At 43.9% G+C, this 20,248-nt stretch overlaps 2 protein-coding genes across 17 annotated transcripts in view; one reads left to right on the forward strand and one right to left on the reverse strand.

The window, feature by feature from the left end:
• Gpld1 (glycosylphosphatidylinositol specific phospholipase D1) overlaps positions 1-9,618 on the forward strand; it is a 69,241-nt gene extending 59,623 nt beyond the window's left edge. For 15 of the 16 annotated variants that reach the window (XM_040755738.1, XM_040755741.1, XM_040755737.1 and 12 more), the window contains 5 exons: positions 3,041-3,220; positions 3,718-3,878; positions 5,895-5,921; positions 6,020-6,070; positions 8,935-9,618. In XM_040755738.1, the coding sequence (XP_040611672.1) occupies positions 3,041-3,220; positions 3,718-3,878; positions 5,895-5,921; positions 6,020-6,070; positions 8,935-9,021 (506 nt within the window). In that variant the 3' untranslated portion in view covers positions 9,022-9,618. Of the gene's footprint in view, positions 1-3,040; positions 3,221-3,442; positions 3,645-3,717; positions 3,879-5,894; positions 5,922-6,019; positions 6,071-8,934 lie in introns of those variants that run through there. The other variant, XR_005880811.1, reaches the window with a different exon arrangement.
• The window catches only part of Mrs2 (magnesium transporter MRS2), a 35,052-nt gene continuing 21,613 nt past the window's right edge, over positions 6,810-20,248 (reverse strand). Inside the window, exons 7-11 of the mRNA XM_040755751.1 lie at positions 20,004-20,120; positions 18,059-18,211; positions 17,453-17,570; positions 14,980-15,093; positions 6,810-14,498 (exon numbers count right to left, since the gene is read on the reverse strand). Of these exons, the coding sequence (XP_040611685.1) occupies positions 14,406-14,498; positions 14,980-15,093; positions 17,453-17,570; positions 18,059-18,211; positions 20,004-20,120 (595 nt within the window). The 3' untranslated portion in view covers positions 6,810-14,405. The remainder of the gene's footprint in view (positions 14,499-14,979; positions 15,094-17,452; positions 17,571-18,058; positions 18,212-20,003; positions 20,121-20,248) is intronic.

Genomic DNA, 20,248 nt, shown 5'->3' on the forward strand with positions numbered 1-20,248 from the left:
AAAGTGCAGGGCTTATCTGAAGTCCTGGCTGGAGTAGTCTGAGAGGCTGGACCATTTTAGCTAACTGCTTCAAAGTTGTCCTGAGCAGTTTATAGTCTGAAATTGATCTTTGGGTTGTGTTTGTCAGCTTAGTGGCATTACCACATTGCAAGTGGTTTTGTCTTCTTGGAGACTTCAGAGGTCAATGCCAGGAATAGTCTCAGTGCACTGCTGAAAACTTAAAACATTTTAAATGTCATATGCAGCAGATCTCTGAGCAGTTAAAGAACCATTGTCTGTTAAATACATCCAGGGTACTTAGTTTCTATTTACCTGCTAAAGACTCAAGCCCTAAATCACGTAAAGGAAGTAGATAAAGCTTATTTCTAGAATTAGTTAATACTCTATATGATCATTAGTAGTATCATGACAGAAAGTCATGTGGCTTTGGAGGCTGTCCTGGAACTAGCTCTTGTAGACCAGGCTCGTCTCGAACTCACAAGAGATCCGGCTGCCTCTGCCTCTTGAGTGCTGGGTTTAAAGGCATGTGCCACCACCACCCGTCATGATCAAGCTTTTTGATGAACTGTTACCTCTCCCAAGGTCTCTCCTGTTTGAACTTAATTTTTATCGATCTTGATGGTACCCATAGCTTTTCTTCTGTTAAAACAAAAGCAAGACCTCAAGACCTCTTCTTCAACATAACACATATCCTGGTTTCCATTCTGAAGTCAACATATCCTTAAAATATACAGGCTAATCTAATTCAGCAGGTTTTTTTTTCCTATTATCCAATATCTCTCTGCAGCTGGCACCAGTTTTTTTTATTTAGTTGTTCTATTACCAATAAAGACTCAGAAGTCAGAAATTGGGGTGAAAGTATGATAGATCAAAGATGTGGTGGAAGAATGACCAGCTGACTTTCTCTCCACACCTCCCACACCAAAAGGGAAGGACAAAAGCCTGAGAATCTCCAAGTCCCTCCCTACTCCTCCTGTGACTCTCTATCCATATCTGGGCTTCTCTGTATTCTCTATAACTAATTCTTGTCAACTAGCCAGTGGCTCTGCCCCCTGACTCAAGGTTAACTTTATGAAAACAGTCTTGGGGTGTCACAGTGCGATCAAATATCCCACATGCCATAAGGCTCTTTGACCATATTGCCTTAGCAGAAAGACAAGGTAACTTGCCAGGCACAAGTGGACTTAAATATTTCCTTTTCAAAAATCATGAGTAGCAAGTTGTGTACCTTTGTTGTAGCTATTTAACCTTTCTGAACTTCTATTATTATCACCTGTAAAGTAGTTATAGTATTTATTTCAAAAGTTGTTGAAAATGATGTATGAAAGTGTGTCTAAAGCTCCCACACTACTGACCCCAGAGCTAGAGAAGAGCTGTTCTGTTTTGTTCTGTTTTTGTTATTGAGACACCATTTAGCTGAGGCTCACCAAAAAAGTTGGAATTGACTCTGCTGGTTCCCATTCCTGTAGGCCAAGTAGAGGCTGGAGGTCAGGAATTCAAGGCAAGCCTCTGCTATATAGTGAGTTTGAGAGTACCCTGGGCTACACGAGACTGTCTCAACAAACACATCCAAAACTCACAAGGTAGACAGATGTCTCAGTGGCTAAGAGCACTGGGTGCTCTTCTGGTTCCCATCACCCATGCCATGTGACTCACAATTGCCACCTCTGGCTCCTGTGGACACCTACTTATACACACGAGACACACACAGAGAAAAAAATATTTAAAAAGCTCAACTTTTATTTAAAATTTAAAATTATTTTTATTCTTTTATTTTAGTTTTAGGGTAATCAAGTCCTTTAATAATGGCCACTTGAAGTGTATGGGGATTAAGGGATGGGATAGAAGGCCCACCAGCACCTTCCTTATGTGATTTTCATTCTTAATTTGAAAATATATCTGTATCTTTTCGTGAGCATGTTCTTTGTCAAATATTTTTCAAAAATGTTTGTTTTTGCATATATTGAATTTTTCTCACTTGCACCTGTAACTATCCTTTGGGGAAACAGTCGGGTGTTGCTTTGACACAATTCTGGAGGAGGGGCTGGGCCTTAGGGATAGAAACCAGAGCTGGGAAAACTGTGGGCTACTTTTCTGATGTGATGGGCACCTCAGGGAGATTCCAAGACTAGAGGAGCCAATATTTTCTGAGACCTTCCCTGCAAAGCAATCATTTCTAAATGATTGCTTACTCTAAGAGGGCAATAGTAAGAGTGTATTTGGTAAAGGCGTGGCTGCATGGTCACAGTATGGTTGGGGACAGGACAGTGAGAACATGCTGAGAGAGTACTGCAGAGGAGCCTTCTGTCCTTTTTCTAGGAAGCCATTTCCAAACTCTCCAGGTACACATAACTTACTTTGTTTTCTTTCCTTTAAAAAATGATTTATTTAGCTTCATTTTATGTGCATTGGTGTAAAGGTGTCAGATCCCCTGGAACTGGAGGTACAGACAGTTATGAGCTGCCATGTGGGTGCTGGGAATTGAACCCACATCCTGTGGAAGAGCAGCCAGTGATCTTAATAGCTGAGCCCTTCGTTTTATTTTTCTTATGACCCTATTGGATGTTTATAGTTGAAGTTCCCAGACTTTTGTGGCAAATTGTTGTCTCTAAGAAATACAATAGAAAGAAAAAAATTCTCATTATAGGTGATGCACATCTATAATCCCAGAACTTGGGAGAGGCAGGATGATCAGGAGTTCAAGGTTAAGGTTATCCTCAGCTAGATACTGAATCTGAGGCTGGCCTGTCTCAAAGAGGGGAAGAAAAGAGAGGTAGGAAAAGATGGAAGATAGTCTTGTGGACAAGAATGTACTTGAGGGGTGGAATGGATCACAGGTGCTGTGTGATGGGGTCTCTGAGCTACCTGAGTGTACCTCAGTGCCCATGCGTTGCTGGTCATATCCTCCAACCTGCTGGAGTTAACCACCCCCAGGAACCACTCACTGTTTTGTGTACATATGCCTGAGGGGGCAAGTGGAATACTGTTGGGATCCTATCTTCACTCTTATGACACCAGGAAACCCTGTGACTTGTTTCAGATGATGTGTCTAAAATGGCATTTCTAACCATGACCCTGCGCCAGGGTGGAGTCACTCACATGTATGAGCTAGCCCCGGAGAAGACACCGCCTGCTCTCCTCAGCACCTTCAGTGGAGACCGGAGCTTTTCTCGATTTGGTAGCGTTCTACATCTGACTGACCTGGATGATGATGGCTTAGGTAAGGTGGGAATAGTGACTTTAGTTAAAGTCACTCCCTTTATACCCAGTGGACCTGTCTGTGCACAGTTAGATAGCCAAGGTTCTGCCCTCTGATTGGCCCAAGGGGCAATGTTTTGTTTTTGTTTTTTTAATACAAAGTATCACATAGTCCAGGTTTGCTTCCAACTCCTCATGTAGTCAAGGCTGTTCTTTAATGACTGGTCTTGCCTTCATCCCCCAGTGCTGGCATGACATGTGTGTGCCACACCTGGGTTCAACGGCTCCTGATAGAACTTGGATGTACAAGAACAATCTGCACTTCCTAAAGTCTTAGTGGGAAAGTCACCAGGTCCATTCTGATGGATGGCAAGGGGAACAAAGGCCTTTGACTGACTTGGAGGAAACCATGGCCAATAGAAGGGCAGGCTGACGACTTGTGGGAGGTAGGCTCAGGGTCCATGGGCAGGGAAGAAGGCTGGCAACAGTCTAACGCCTCTGTCCACTTTTGGTTAACAGATGAAATCATCATGGCTGCCCCACTGAGGATAACAGACCTTACTTCTGGACTGCTAGGGGGAGAAGATGGGCAAGTTTACATTTATAATGGCAAGCATACCACCCTCGGTGACATGACAGGCAATTGCAGATCCTGGATGACTCCATGTCCAGAGGAGAAGGTAAAGGTGGCCTATGGATTCCATGATGAGGGAGGTCCAGAAATGGCTGGAGGTCCCGTGCCTAGTCATCTGCCAAGTGTGTGCTGCCTTGCTGCCCAAGGGCTTACAGCTGTGCTGGTTGCAGTTGGGAGCTGGAGCCCATTTGGGCTTGGTCCTTGATTACAGCTGGCCATGGCCTGAAGGTGCCCAGGGCACAGGACTAAAAGCAAGATTCTGATCGATGAAATTACACTAAAACCTGCAACCTTTTGTTTCTCATTTATTGCTTTGTGTTACTCCTTTCTCTGATGACTTTCCTTATTAGCTTGGCTATTATTATTTTTCTTAAATTTAAAAATTAAGGCAGAGTGGCACATGCCTTTGATCCCAGCACTCAGGAGGTAAAGGCAGTTGGATCTCTGTTGAGGCCAGCCTAGTCTACATAGTGAGTTCCCTGGCAGAGATACAAAGTAAGACCCTGTCTCAAAAATAAACAAAAAATTATTTCTTAAATTGTAAAATAAATGAAAGTTTAGTGTGAAAAATGTAGAAAATACAGAAACACAAGAGCATTAACTCTTAGACTTCTGCTCTACAGCTTTCCCTGTTAGTGGGAGTATATACTCTTCTAGTATTTTCTCCACTTTGAAATGTTACTGTTCTGGAGGTTGGGGGTGAGCCTAAATAGCAGGGTCTTGCTATTGTAGACCTATCTGGCTTGGAACTTGTGGTAGTCCCCAGCCTCTGCTTCACTAGTGCAGGGATTACAGGCCAGCAGTACTCAGTCCTACTTGGTGTGAACTCAAGCATTCTGTATAGCTGAATCCACCTCAAAGCTATGAAGGAAACTACTTTGATGCCAATGACAAAGGGACCAAAGGACAGAGGGCTTCTTTGTGTTCAAGTCACACTGAAAATGGCAGCCAGGGACTTGAGCTAAGACCTATTTCTCAAACTTTCAATTTCCCCACCCTTACCTCTTCCCAAGTGCTGGATTTTAATCATACAGAGCATGCTGTCTGAAGTCTGAGATGCTGCAAAAGCTTAGCCTTCTTGACAGCTGACATATCAAAAGTGGAAATTCTACAGTAGGAGGCTGGTCTCATGTATAAAGTCATCAGCATATTATATAGAATTGTCAGAATATGTGTGTAAAATATTTCCTCTAGTTAGTCTCAGGCCCATTGCTTGAAAATTTTGCAATGTATCTATAGATACTCCAGAATCAGAAAGATCCCAAATCCAAACTTCTGGACCTAGGAATTCTGGTGTATTAGCTATATTAATTGAGAACATTGCTGGGCCAGTGAGAAGCTCAGTGAGTAAAGGAGTCAGTTGCCAACTCTGAGGGCCTAGAGTCCATCTGGTAGGAGGGAACCTACTTTTAAAAGTTGTCCTCTTCTGGGCAGTGGTGGCACATGCCTTTAATCCCAGCACTTGGCAGGTGGAGGCAGGCGGATCTCTGTAAGTTCGAGGCGAACCCCCCCAAAAAAAAAGAAAAGAAAAAAAAAGGTCTGACCTCCACATGTAGGCCTTGGGCACATGCTTATGTATGCACACACATATAACCCAAATAAAATAAACAAAAGCCAGATAGTACTTTATGGGAGAAAGTACAGTTCTAGATGGGTGTGGAATATGGTGGTGATGCTGTAATCCTAGCACCCCAGAGGTAGAAGCAGATCCAGCACTCTGGATTACAGGAGAGCCTGCTGAGATGGGGCTGGGGCTATATTATCTGCCAACTGTTTTATCTTGGAATAAACCCACTAACTGACCTTCCTGAGTGGTGATCATTAGTCACTTGGATTGACTTGATTCTAATCCACAGGGCAAACACTGCCATGTAAAAGATTCCATACAAGGAATATGTGCTAAGATCTAAGCTGTAGATGGAATTTCTGGGGTTAAGGGGCATGCGTATTTGTAAGGAGTCTGGAAACAAGTGAACACGAAGCAGACAGACCGGCTCAAAGCTCTCCATGTAATCATGTAATTACACTAATAGTCTCCTCCCTGTTCTCTCCTCTTTTCCAGGCACAGTATGTACTAATTTCTCCTGAGGTAAGTACCTCCCCATCCCCCACCAATGTCTGACACCCCTGCCCCCAGCTCCTTGTACTTACGGCAACTGCTGAACAACTGTGGTGTGTGTCTTACAGGCAAGTTCAAGGTTTGGGAGCTCGCTGGTCTCTGTGAGGTCTAAGGAAAGGGTGAGTACAGGACCTGTGCTTTGACACCAGATCTGGTAACCTCATGTCTTAAATTTAGAGAAAAAAAGTAACACATGAACTTACCCCCCTCTTTATAATGCTCCCCCCACTCCTACTCTACAGCAGGGCTTAGCAGCCTGTGAGCTAACTATGTTTGACTTAAAAAAATGGCTGTCATATTTAAGTAGTGGGGAAATTTCTTTCTTGACAAGAGATGTTTACCAGTTTGAACTTCTGGGTCCATGACTCAAGGGTGGTGTTATGTGCTGCTGAGGTCCCAGGCTGCTGCTTCCCACGTGCTCACCCATTCCTGATCTATGGCTGCTAACACCCTGCAGCTGCAGCTTCTGACACCAACTTCTCACACAGCCCAAGACAGCATACCCAGTCCTTCGTGACGCTTGCTGACTGTCACCGCTATGACAGCCATCGCTAAGATTTTGTTGTTTTTGTCCAGAATGCTGGTTTTTAAATGTTTGTATGTTACATGTATGTTTGTGTGCCTCAGTACACTTGTGGTGCTGAGGACCACACGACACTTCGGTTCTCTTCCCCCACCATGAGGGTCCCAGAGACTGAACACAGGCTGGCAGGCTGGGTGGCAAGCAGCTTTACATGATGAGCAACACCCTGGCTGCCCTGTCAGTCTTGTTATAAACGGGTCTAGACAGGTACACATTTCATAGGTGTGTTTTTATGAACTTTCACTTCCTATCAAATAAGTACACAACACATTTAGTCCTTCCCAATACTTACACGATACTTTATTCTCTGGACATTCCATAATTCAGGTCAATTACATTCCCATATTATGTTACTTCCATTTTTTTGAAACTATTACAATGCTTATACACGTTTTTTTTTTTTTTTTACATAATTGTGTGAATATCCTTGTGGGCAAGAAACACAGCAGAGGGACTTTTAAAGGATAAATTTAATATTACATTTTAATAAATATAGAATTAAGAAATTTACCTTAATATGTAACTTCTAGAGATCCAGGTGGGTAGCTCATGCCTGTAATCCCAGCACTTGAGAAGCTGAGGTAGGCATTTGAGGCCAGCCTGGGTTAGAATGAGACCCTGCCTCAAAACAAAGGAAATCAAACTAAACCGCTAAACAGTTCATTCATTTCAGGATTTGGTATCATAGAACTGCACTAGGTTATAAAATACAAAGACAAGACAGCCACTGCTCTTGAAGACACACTGGAAAGGCCAATCCATGAGACTGGCATAGGACTAAAGGCTAGAGAGAATAGGGTGCAGGAGTCCTAAGGGCAGGCTGGCAAGGCTTGGGAGGTGCTGGGGACAAAGGTCCTGCTTGTGAGACTGACTCATGGTGAAAGTGCCCTCTAGTGGCCAACAGTTCTCACCGACACAGACAAGTCTGATGAAATAGGGCTAGTTACTAGCAACAGCAATTACTAAGCGAATGGAAGGATTCTCCAAAGGATACACTGGGCTTTTATTTACAATTTTATGCATCTTCAAAAAAGATCAAGATATTATCAAGAACACCGACCAAAGGCAGTGGTGATAAAGGCCGGCTGAAAGTTCGTCAGTTAATTCTGGACTGTGCAACTCTAGAAGTTAGCCTCCTCACTGCAGTTCATGTGTGTCAATATTAACAGCCCTCGCTTTCCCAGCTCACTGCAACAGGGCATTAAGGCTTCGTGAGCACATCAGAGTGGCCTTTCCCTGAGACCTGAATTAGGACTCTCAAGACAGGTTTCCTTCCTAGGACACATGGGAACTGGCAGCCCGGAGACATACATTCCTGAGGAACACTGCCGCCGTCTCTGTGCTTTTTTCTTAAGACTGCCCATGTCATGTGGTGAGCCTCAGCAGAACATTAACTGTGATGCTTCACTGGGCAGCAGAGAGGTAGACGGAACAGTGAGACTCAGCCTCTCTCCCACAAACAGCTTATGTGGAAGGATAAAATGCAACCAAGACCTTTGACACCAATGTACAATGACCCAGAGCTAACGACAGTGGCTGTTTATGCTGGCCAGGTCTAGGAGGCCTTGTAGAACCTATGGGCCTCGAGGGGACACCTGAGATGGTTAGACTAGGGAGATGACAGGCAGCCGGGAAGGGTTAACTTCAGCGAGGAGCATGCTTTGCCCAGGAAATGGAGATTTAGAATAGCCAAAGTAAAAGCACATTTCATCAACTAGTGATTACATAAATAAGGAAAAAGAAGTTACCATTTGTTACTGAAAAGATTTTCTTTTTTGCTGCCACTGGGGTATTAGGAGGTGCCAGGAAGGGCTCCACTTAGAATATGACACAGGGTAAGGGCTCAATACACTGTTGCCATTATCACCATTTTGGGACTGTTAGTCATACTAAAATGAAACCAACAAGATGAATGCCATAGCCTGCTCTAAAATGCTAGCAGCTAGCATGACCAGCCATACTTCGTTTACCAGTAATGATTTAAAATAACTTGGGAACTTCCCCAAATCAAATTTAACTGCAAAATGTGAAGCTCTTGCCATTACTAAAATGTTTTCACAACCTGCAGCATATTTTTGAAATAAGTCTGGAAGATGGGCCTGGGAACACTAGGCAGCAGGAATGCTATGTGAAGGTAGCCCTGATCAAGTCCTCAGCACTCTAGGTGCAATCAATGTTCTGGAATAAGCACACACATATTTTCCATTTTTTTTTATGTACAGGAGGCAGGGGCTGGGGTCATCTTCCACAAATGTGGTTTTTAGAACTTACAGATCAAGAAAGACCTAAGTTGGAGCTATGGGGTCTGGGCAGCGTTGCTTTCCTATGCATTGCCAGAGCACATGTCTGCTTCATGGTGGGAACATGTCATGAATGCTGTCTATATTGTGCCTTCTACAGAACCAAGTGGTTGTTGCTGCTGGAAGAAGTTCTTGGGGAGCCCGGCTCTCTGGGGCACTTCATGTCTACAGCCTTAGCTCAGACTGAAGACTCCACTCTCCTATTCTGCCCCTTTCTTTGGGTCAAGTCATCTCCAGGGTGGACAAAGTATTCGTCTAGTGGAGCTGTGAAGGCTGACACAGGTGGGACTTCTGGGACAGACATACTGACAGCCAGGTTACCTGGAAGTATGGTCAGCTACGTGTAGACACCAGATGTTGGGAAGCAGAAGGCACTGTGTGTTTTCTCTGAGCTTCCTGCCTGTGCTTGGGACTGTAACAATTACCCTCCTCTTCTGCTTGAACACCCGTTTCTCTCTTGCCTAGAAAGGTGTAGTCAGCTCTTACCTACTCTCTATATAATCGCTCTTTTAAAAATCTGTTAGTGGTGGCTGGTCCTCTTAAATGTGCCCCCCAAATACCCATGCTGGAGGCTTGGTCCCCAGCTGAAGGAGGGTGGAAATTTTAGAGTGGGACCTTGTTGGAGGAAGTTAGGCCATTGGAGTGTACAGGACTCGAAGTAATCCTTGTCACCTTCCCAGCTGCGACGATGTACTGATTCTTCCCCAACAAAGCAACAGGGACAAGCACCCTGGAGCCAACATGGCTGAAACTGGGAGCCAAAATAAACATTTACTCTTTTTAAGCTGTTTATTTTGGGCATTTTGTCACATTCAAGTACAATATATAGTGGAAACATTGTGGGAAGAAAAGAGAATGGCATGGGGGAAGGGGCCCACATACTGCTCCGTCCTCGAGGAGGATTGAGAAGAACAACCACAGTTCACTGAGCTATCTCGTGCTTCACGCAAGTCTGTGGAGCTTGCTGTTCCAACAGATGATGAATCTCGCCCACTGTGGTTTGGAGTCTCACAGGGTGGTGGGGCTTTACTGTGCTAGGCTGCCAGCCCCACCCATCAACAGAGCAGGGAGGAGTGGTGTGGCCTGAGCCCAGGGTGACTGTAAGGGAGGAACCCAGTGGAAGTGGGCTGTGGCCCATTTTTTAGGGTAGATTCTGTGCTCCATCCCCACAGTGTGGCTTCAGGAGAAATTCACTTGTACCTGCTAACAGTGACTGGCTTGTCTGTATCAGCCAAGGGAGATACTCTTCCTTCTGACTCTAGGAAATTATATCAAAAATAGAAGGAAATGGGTGACAAGTCCCACTCAGAAAGGAATCCCTCTGTAGAAAATGAAGAGGCGATCAAAGGAGAAATGTCTCCACTCAGACAACTCACAGGGCAGAAAGAAAGAGGGACAGTTCACAAACTCGCCCCAGACTCAAGCTCCAGACTAGCCGTTCTGAGTGTGCACTATACAGCCTCCTGAAACAGCAGAAAGCACACAGGGACATGTGGTTTTGCTTGGGTAGTAACTGGCAGTTCAACCTATCTGAAGAACACTACCAGCAGAAGGGTTATTGCTTTGCCACTGTGACAGCCAATCAGCAAATGTAAATGGCAGGGCTAAACCAGGACCTCGTGCACACCAGGCATGCGTTTCTGCAACCCTGGGCCGACGCTCTAGCCCCAAAGTGCCAGCATTTTTGCTTTGCTAACTGATGAGAGCCTGTCTAAATATGGCCATGGCTGTCCACAGGATTTGTCTTTGGCTCAATGTCTGAACATAGCAGGTAGCAGGCACCAGGTAGAAATAGCTGAAAGCTTTTAGAGATGGTTAACATCTTCAAGTCAACAGGATCGTCATAAGGACAACTGTAACATTGTCACATTGACAACTGTAACATATTAACCCTCTGTGAGAAATAAAGTAAGTGCTACACCACTTTTTAAGGTCAACCTATGACGAATATTGACCTGACAGAGAAAAAATTAGCACCCGACAGTGAGTATTATCCTCAACAGGTAGATTAAAATTTCCTCCCACCAAGCATTGATGGAGGTTCAAAGAATCAGCCCACAATGCTTAGACACACAAGCAGAGAGAAACAGAAACAACACTAACTGATGTGACTGTTTAGCTTGGAGATTTTTACCTCAAGACACCAACAGCCATTTACATTTTGGTTTTCTAGCTTCCTCTCTGTACATTTTCAAGGCTTTAAGATAGGAATTGCTTTGTGCTTTATTGTCCCAGACTACAAAGTTACAATGATTGGGGGTGGGCTTGTGATGCAGAGCTCAGGTCTCTGGGCCCAATTCCAAGTCCTCCATGAGACCATCTCTGTGGCTGTTACTGAAGTTATCACGCTAAAGTTGGAATGTAGCTTCAGTGATGCCATTCCAAGAAATAAAGCTGATGCAGCTCTTGGGCCCTGCCACACAAACAGCCTGTCAACACGAGTCATTTAGTACTTATTCTATCAGTTGTCAAGAATAACACGAGGAGGGATCATTTCATAGGATGACCTCTGCTATGCCCACACTGGTTCAGAGGCTCTGAATATAAGGACAAAACTGTCAAAAGTATCACACCGGGGAGGAGATTAAAGCAAAATTCCATTGCTTAATCTTTGGCAGCTTCAGAATTGGTGTAGCTCTGATAAAGTCCCCCTTGATGCCTGGGGCAAAATGGCATCAAGTTCTCAGGATAGTGAATCCTCAAAGAAGCTCAAGAAGGGGTTGTCTGTCCATTGATGAGGCCTTTGACCTCAAGGCAGACCCTGATATTGATCAGCCCTTTAGCAAGGTAATTAAAACCTCATTGAAAGCATCAGTAACCAGCCCTGACACCGACACTCTGACAGCTAAGATCTTTGAGACGGAAAAACAGATCTACTCAATGAATTCAACCATAAACCTAATCTTAACACAGCAGGAGGAGCTGTGTGAATCTTTCTGCAATATTCTGCAGGAAATAAAACCCACAGCAGCTACATCTCTGATGGTGGAGGGCATCCAGCCATGCCTTGCTAAACTACTTGCCAAATATGATTCCCTTGTTATGATAACGGGACAGTAAACCTCAACTGTGGCTGCAACACAAGCATATTGGAAGCATGGACCAGCTCCATTCTCTTTATGAGGCCCAATTCCTGGACAAAATCTGCACGGATCCCAGCACTCCTGTCCCATCAGAGGTAGGAACCACCAATGAGGCTCTTAAAGGGGTTGGCAACCTTAATGAAGAGACCTTTTCGAGCCCCCACGCCAGAGAATTTGTTCAATTATACAAACCACCTGCCCAGCTGTGATACTGCTTTCTATCAATAAGCTTAGGTCATTACCAAAACTACAAAGCACGGTGACACCATAATACAAGAGATGTGTGCAATGCTGAATTCCAGGTGTGCCTCGATGAAGGACAGTCTGCCCAGTATGCTCTTGTCCAGCTCACTCACAGTGTGCCCTGCTTGACAGAGCCCTTATCCTCTCATGTAGAAAATGAAATTCCAAGCTGAAATCCCACGTCCCTGTCAAAAGAGCATTCGGGCTTGTACCTCCAAACCCAAAGCTAGAGCACGGATGGGTTTGCACAGATGGGGTTGACAGGAAGAAAGGTTGGCCTCAAAATCTAATGCGAACCCGGGTTCCAAGAAGAACACAATGCTAGCACTCCTCCTGGCCTGAACTCAAAATAGCCTCCAATGCACAGAACTACATCGTGCGTGTGTCACCAAGAGAAGTTACCTTAAAGATGGCAGCCTTCCAAAGCAGTTTTCCGTCCCTGACCTAACCACCTTAAAAAACGTACAAACCACCAGTTCTGTCCTTTTATCTGTCTGGAGAAGTAATTACTGCTAGGAGGTACATGACTAATTAAGACAATTACTTTACTTAGGCTTATAAACTAATAAATGAATTTTATCCTATGTGACCTGGGATCAAATGGATTTCAATTCATGTATCTCAGTCAAGCAAAACCAAAGACAGTGTAAGACCAATCATAGCAGGTTTGGGTCTGCTTAGGATGGGTGCTGTGGAACCCAGGCATCATCAAAGATGATCTTGGACACTATCAAAGGATTCAGCGGCTACAGTTTCCACAGGGTCACACTCCAGCATATCATGGCTGGGACACAAAGCCAGCTTCTCACAGTCTCACACAGGAATGGACCTCACTTTGTAATGTTCTGTTTTCTACTGGAATAACATTCTTATTCCCATCACTGAATCACCCAATAAATGAATCTGACATTCTTATGGGACGCATTAGCGTAATTGGGCATACAACATCTGTGGTGGGTATACTTCCTCTATTCCTACCCTGTAGGCTTCAAGAGCTTCTCTGGCCTCATTACAATCTTACAAGTGCTCTACTTCTGGAAGCACACTTAACTGTAATGTTCTAGCACACAACTCAATGACCCCTCTAGAAAATACACAAAGGTGGGTAGAATGTTATTAGGACGGCAGCTTTCAGACTTGCAGGTATCAACTACTTGGTTATTTACTATTCGGCACTAGGGAGTTGACCCCACAGCTTTGTCCATGCTGGCAGGCACTCTAACAATGAGCCGTACCCCCAATCCCATTTATTTGGTGTTTGAGAAACAGGGTCTTTCTTTATAGTCCAGGTGGGCCTGCAACTCACTCCAAACCTCTACTGGCCCAGAGCTCACTGAGCCCAGGCTGGTCTCTACATCTTCATAATCCTCCTGCTGCAGCCTTTCAAGGACTGGAATTATGGGTGAAGGATCAACCATGTCCTGCTTTATCATTTGTTTTAAATGCAAACTTCTGATTGGGAAGATAACGTTCCCACCATTCTTAGAGTAACTATTCTCTTGTTTAACAAGTCCACCAGCTAACTTTTGAGAGGTAGGCAAACAGACTAAAGTAGCTGGCTGCATGCATTTCCTTTGAGGGGGCAGTACAGCATGACAATCTCTTGAATAAGGCAACGATCAAAACAGCTATAAAACTGTAAGAGAATCACACTTCCTTTCAACTTTACTTCCAAAGGCTCTATTTATAACCAAAGAAAAATAGTACCATCTTGATTAACCAGAATTCATGTATGCTGACATTAAATTATATTTCCCTTCTACTTATCTTATATATAAAAGAGCAAATACCCAAAAATAAGGTTCTATCAAGGGCTGACATTGCAGAGTTCATTGCAAAGCTAACAGTTTTCTTCCCCCAAGTCAGAAGTTGATAGGAATGTGACTCCCTGTCTGAAAACTGCAGCCCATGAGCTCAGGGACTATAGGATCTGCCAAGTTCCTGGGCTCCTTTAGCATGGATCTGCACTTTTCTTCATATGTATAACAGCACTCAGTGTAGACAAGTCTATCTCGCAATAAATTAATCTATACCTTAAAAAGCCCATAAAAACAATATTCAAGGCTGGTAGGACATAGAATTTTGACCTTTTACAAAGAAGCATTTTGTCTCACAGAATTCTGACGACACAATCATGCTTTAGTATTGTGGATGCCACAGTATTTTAAGTCAGACACGATTTAAACAGCAGTTGTCTTTTTTCCCCAGAGAGTGATAATAGCTTCAGAAGCATAAAAAGTTGCTGTTAACGGCTTGCTCCAAGTCCTTCCGGCCTGAGGTTGTTTTTCACTTCCATCCTTCTATCTGCCAGAAGGGTCTTTTTAGGTAAGGAGGCCATCTAAATAAAGCAGGAAATGAGTATCAGTTTGTGTCTTAGACGTCACTAACCAGATGAAAACAAAGGACTGCACAGGCAGAGCCTATGCACTTACTCCATCCATGCGCCTCCATATACATGGGAGGAGAGGAGCTCCCATGGGCTCATGGAGCCCTGTTGCATTTCAGTATGGCTATGGGAAAGCCTGGCAGTGATGAGCATCTGCCTCAATGTATGCTTCTTGCCAGTGTTCTACAGAAACAAGTAACTCCTAACTGCTTTGCTGTGTTGGATACTGCTAAACATCTCAGCTCACGGAACTTTCCAAATCATATGAAGCATATAGTGCTGACTGGATTAACAGACGGAAAGTAAGGAGAGTTAGAAAACACAAGTACCTTGCCCAGAGTTACAAAGCTTGTGACAACTGAAACCCGGGCTACCTGACTTCTGCCCAGGATTGCAGCCCACATCAGTGCTGCTGTGAGTTCCCAGTCCATACCATAGGGGGCAAAGGGGCTTCCAGCTGTCTTCCAAGGAAGGAAAGCAACCTCCTCCAGATGAGGCCACTTCCCATAAACATAATCCCTGTAATCAGCCAAAACACACGGTGGTCCTGAAAGAAAAACAGGGTTCATTCTAATCACAAAGGTTAGGCTCTTCAGAGACAAACCCTCCTGCAGAGTTAAAAGGAGCCTTGCTGTTATCTAAGAGCTCTCCCAAAGAAAGAGTGAGGGACCTGGCCTACAGCGAAGGCCTGAGACCAAGAGCAGGGACAGGGTTACCACTCATACCTCAAATGTCTCACAACTGGGCTCTTCCGTACCTAGGACTGCAGGTAATGCAAATATCAGAAAGGATGTTGTAAAGGAAAAGGTTTGTCACTACCCAGGCTGGCTCTAAATTCCCTGGACTCAGGAGATCTGCCGCATCCTACCAAAGAGTTGAGTCTACAGGTGTGCACTACAACACCTGGATCAAAAGGAATGGAAACAAAACAAAACCCACTTTTTTTGTGTGTGTGTGGGGTATAGGCTTTGAGTAAGAATATTGGAGTTAAGCATAAAACATATTAGCTTATGGGTTAGCTAAGAAAGTTGGTTATATCCCCTCTTAACTCCTTGGGACCAAAACATGTTTCAATTTATGTATTTACATTATCAACTGGAAAAAAAATAAGAAAGAAGCACCATTCGACATTCATTATCCTCTGTTTTACAAGCTAACCCACTAACTTTTGAAAGGCAGGAATACAAGTGGTATATGCTTCCTCTTGGTGGGCATGTGACATAGCAATGGTATTTTCTTTTGGAGTCTAAAGAAAAAACATTTCACATGCACCTAATATATGTATATTAGTCCAAAGATAATTTCATATAATACTTTCAGTGCACCCACATCTTGACTGAGCCACAACAGACCAGCTATGTAATTTTCCACATCAATGTAGTATGACTGGTCTTTAAAATGTTTACAATTTTGGGCAATTTCATACCTCGTAATTTCAGGTTTCTACTAACACAGCATGAATCTTTTTTTTTTTTTCCAAGACAGGGTTTCTCTGTTCTCTGTATTGTTTTGGAGGCTGTCCTGGAACTCGCTCTGTAGACCAGGCTGGACTTGAACTCACACAGATCCACCTGCCTCTGCCTCTCAAGTGCTGGGATTAAAGGCGACCAACACCCAGCCACAGCATGAATCTTAAAAGCTATGACCCAAGAGGTGGCTACGACTGAACTAGGCAACAAAGCTGGGAGGTGAGGGGAGAGCTGTGCAGCCAAGGTCTCTGAGAATGAACAGAGCGTAGTAGACACGAGCGGCTGCAGTTGTCTGAGGTGGATCCAGAAGATATCTACAGACCTGGGAGTCTGGACTTCGAAGGCAGTCAAAAGGCACTGGAATATCTTTATGCAGACTGTTGTGATAGTCAGTCTTCTAAAGAACGCCTTTTTTGTAGATGTGTGGAACTGAGAGATGATACTGGCTAGACCACAGTGACAGTCACAGAAGCAATAAACTATACAGGATGGAGGGCCAAACATCAAAGTGCCAACTGCACATTGATCATTACTAGAGACCTTGAAGACCTCCCCTGAAAACGCCAGGCTACAGTGGCTTGAAAAACCTTGGTGTTACATGAAAAGGCAAGAGGGCAAAGTGGAAAGCATCTATCTTTGGGTTGAAATCCTCTGGTTTTTAGATCTACAATTTACTAAGTTTCCTGAGCCTCCATTTCCTCACTTACAAAGTAGGGGAAATATATCTTTCATAGAGTTGTGATTTCTGCATCAAACAAGTCCTATGTATGTGAACTTCTAGGTACAGGGTGCACATAGAACTAAAAATAAAATCCCTCATTACCATTGCCTCACAGGGTGTCTGTGTTAGTCAGCTTCTCCTGAGTACTTCTAATTCTAGGAAATATAGCAATGTAGACTACAGTCATAGCCATACACAGGGGCCAACGATACCAGCCTGAATTCTAAGTGAACTACAGCCTATGCTTAACTCTTCATGGGAATATGCAGATGTGGCAGTTATCTTCACTGTTAACTTGACTAGATTTGGAATCACCCAGGAGTCACAAATCTGTCAGGGTATTTCCAGAGAGGTTTAACCGAAGAGAGAGAGAAGAGTTACCTGCTTCCTGTCTGTGGACCATGTGAGGAGAGAGAGAGTGTTACCTGCTTCCTGACTGTGGACCATGTGAGGAGAGAGAGAGTAACCTGCTTCCTGTCTGTGGACCATGTGAGGAGAGGCCTCATGTTCTGCTACCTTGCCTTTCCTGCCATGATGGACTGTAACTCCTTTAAACTGTGAGCCAAAATAAGCACTTGCTTTATGTTTCCATTGCCAGGTATTTTGTCACAGCAATGAAAAACATAACTAATATAGCAGGTCATACTTAATAAAACTCTTCTATCATTTAAACATTAAAAAATTCTGTTGTTATTTTAAAAAAATTACATTCTTACCTCTTCAAGGGAAGATTCCAAATTCATGCCAAAAGCAACTCCCATTAGTCCAAAGAGTGAAAGAGAGAAGGTTCCCATGGTTAGCTGTAGATTTAACCTCATCATCACGTTGCGATGGCTAGAGAGAAAACAAGCAATTTAGACCAGGAAACGCAAACCCAGCAAAAGCTAGTGAAGCCCTATGGGGTCACTCTCTCCTTTCAAAAAAGTCCTGAGATGAGTTAATATTGTAACTTAATTTGTAATCACCATAGAAACAAACCTCTCAATTGAGGAGGCAAGGCCCACCTCACCATAGGCAGCACCAATCCCTGGCTGGGGACTTAATCAGCATCACAAGGGAGAAAGTGAGCTGAGCACCAGCATTCAACTCACTGGTCCAGTTACTTCAAATTTCTGCCCTGTGGCTTCCATGTCAAACTGTCCAAATAAACCAGCTTTGCTTCAGTTGCTTTTGTCAGGCATTAGGAAACTAAAAAGAAGGCCCACTTATAAGTAGTCACAGATGTGATAGTGTGACTTCGTCCAAAAACCCATTTCTTTAGAAAGCACTCTGCAGTATTAGTTATAACCTAGTCCTTACCATCTTCTGTAGGGCATCCTCACCTGTCTAGATTAATGAAGATGATGCTCTGCGAGTCATCAATCAGAGCCCGAAGCTCCCGAGCCTCATTGGAAAGGTCCTCAGCTAACCGGTAGTAGTTTTCTAGCAGCAGCTCCATCTCCTCTGCATGGTCAATCCCAGTACTGCTCTTTTCACTTCAATTCAGAGTTAACACAGTCAACAAACCCGATCATGTGCAACGCATATCGATCGACCCCCAACTTCAGCCTCCAGTGAGGAAGCCATCCTTATCTCACCTGTTAGATTGCATCCAATCTGTGAGAAGCTATGCCAACTGATCCTAAGCATGATGCATTAAGCCCTACATAGATAAGTTAGCGTCACTGTGCTCCATGGCCCCAATTCAAAAGAGGCATGGGCGCACTTGCTATTAGTGACTAGAAAATACAAATGTGAATACTGATGAGAAAGTGCAAATCCTAGACTACTATGAAGCACAAGAAAAGCCAGACTAAATAGAAAAGAGCATTTCTTGGGGCTGGAGAGATACCTCAGTGGTTAAGGGTACTAGCTGCTCTTTCAGATGACTGGGTTTCATTTCTAGCATCCACATGGTGGCTCACAACCATCCATAACTCCAATTCTGGGAGGTCTAGTGCCCTCTTCTGGCCTCTGTGGGCACCAAACATGCAAGTGGTACACAAACAAAACAACTACATACATTAAAAAGAGCGTTTCCCTTTGAAGACAATCAAATACAGTAGCAGCTAATTTCTCTGCTTCCTGGATGCGTGAGCAGAGAGAGGGCTAACTGCTGATATCTGCTTCCCTGAACACATCCTATGTGATCTGAAGCTGTGATGCACTACCAGGCATCGCCTTTCCTGCATGATACATTTAGTAAACGTGAATTACCGAGCCTTGCTATCTCTAGTCTGGCATGTTTGTATAAATTAAATGTTGGGAAAAGAGACTTGTATGTTTTGTCTTGGGGGAATTAAGAAAAAAAGGCATCTATTTATTATTGTTTTTGTGGTGTATGTGTTAGAATGTTCACCATGGTACACATGTGGGGATCAGAGGACAACTGCGGTATTGGTACTTTCCTTTTACTTTTACATGCACTCCAGGGATTGAACTCATGTTGGAAGATTTGCACATAAGCACTTTTACTGCTGAGCCATCTCACTAGCCCCTTTCCTTGCTTTTCAATGCTTTTTCGTGAATGACGAGCATGAGTACTTAGAACCATACCACTGTCTCCTGGAGAAATATACTCAAGTCTCCAGTGACTTTTAAATGCATTTAGTATTACAGATCAGACAGTGGGTTTCACACTCTGTAGGTGCTTCTTGAACCTGCTCTGATATATAGCAAATGATTTCTCATCAGAAAAAGTGTGTAAGCCATATGCTTGTAACAGATGAGACTTACAGAATCTAATCCACACGGTCTCCTCTACCATGCAACTGTTGCCCTTTGTTCCTTAGGAAACCTATTTCATCTCACATATGTTGCTTAAGTGAGATTCATCCCTTGAGGATAATTGTGATGTTTATGTTTTCTTCAGCCCAGCTGTTAGTATCCAGGCACACCTTGATCCTGCCCCTTGGAGACCAGGCAGAATACATCACCCCTCCATACATGGCAAGCAGTACCCTGGCTCTATGCAGGAGCAAAAGTTCCCTTTAAGACACAAGCTCCACCTATTCCCACTCTCTCTTTCTTGAAGTCCCTCTGAAGAGGCAGGCAGGCCTTTGCCTCTCTCTTCTCTCTCTCCTTCCCTTTCCTATATGCCTGTATGGCGTATTTGTCTCTCACCCACCATGGGACCCACCAGTGGCTGGAATGCAGTACACACTCAATGTAGTATCACTGAGCTGGGCCATGTGGAAGACAAAGTGACTAAGGGTGAAAAATGCCTAGTCTCTGTTTTAGACAATATAGGCTCACCCGAAGGAAGAAACAACACAAGGCAATACTTACAAGACCTGTGGGTCACTCCACTTGGTTAGACAGAGTTCTTCCAGCATCTCCTCCTCATCCAAAAGCTCCAAAATTGACTCTTTGAAGATTTTGATGTCTGTTTCTAACTCAGAGAGACTGTAAAAATAGTTACACAGCAAAGATCAGCAATGTAAAGGTGCAACATTTCACTGTAAGAACAGTATGTTTAGGGCATTTTACCAGTGGATCCACCTATCACTCAGAGGACGCTGGTAAGAAACATT

This window comes from Mesocricetus auratus, unplaced genomic scaffold (assembly GCF_017639785.1).
Source record: "Mesocricetus auratus isolate SY011 unplaced genomic scaffold, BCM_Maur_2.0 Super-Scaffold_100013, whole genome shotgun sequence".
NCBI lineage: Eukaryota > Metazoa > Chordata > Mammalia > Rodentia > Cricetidae > Mesocricetus > Mesocricetus auratus.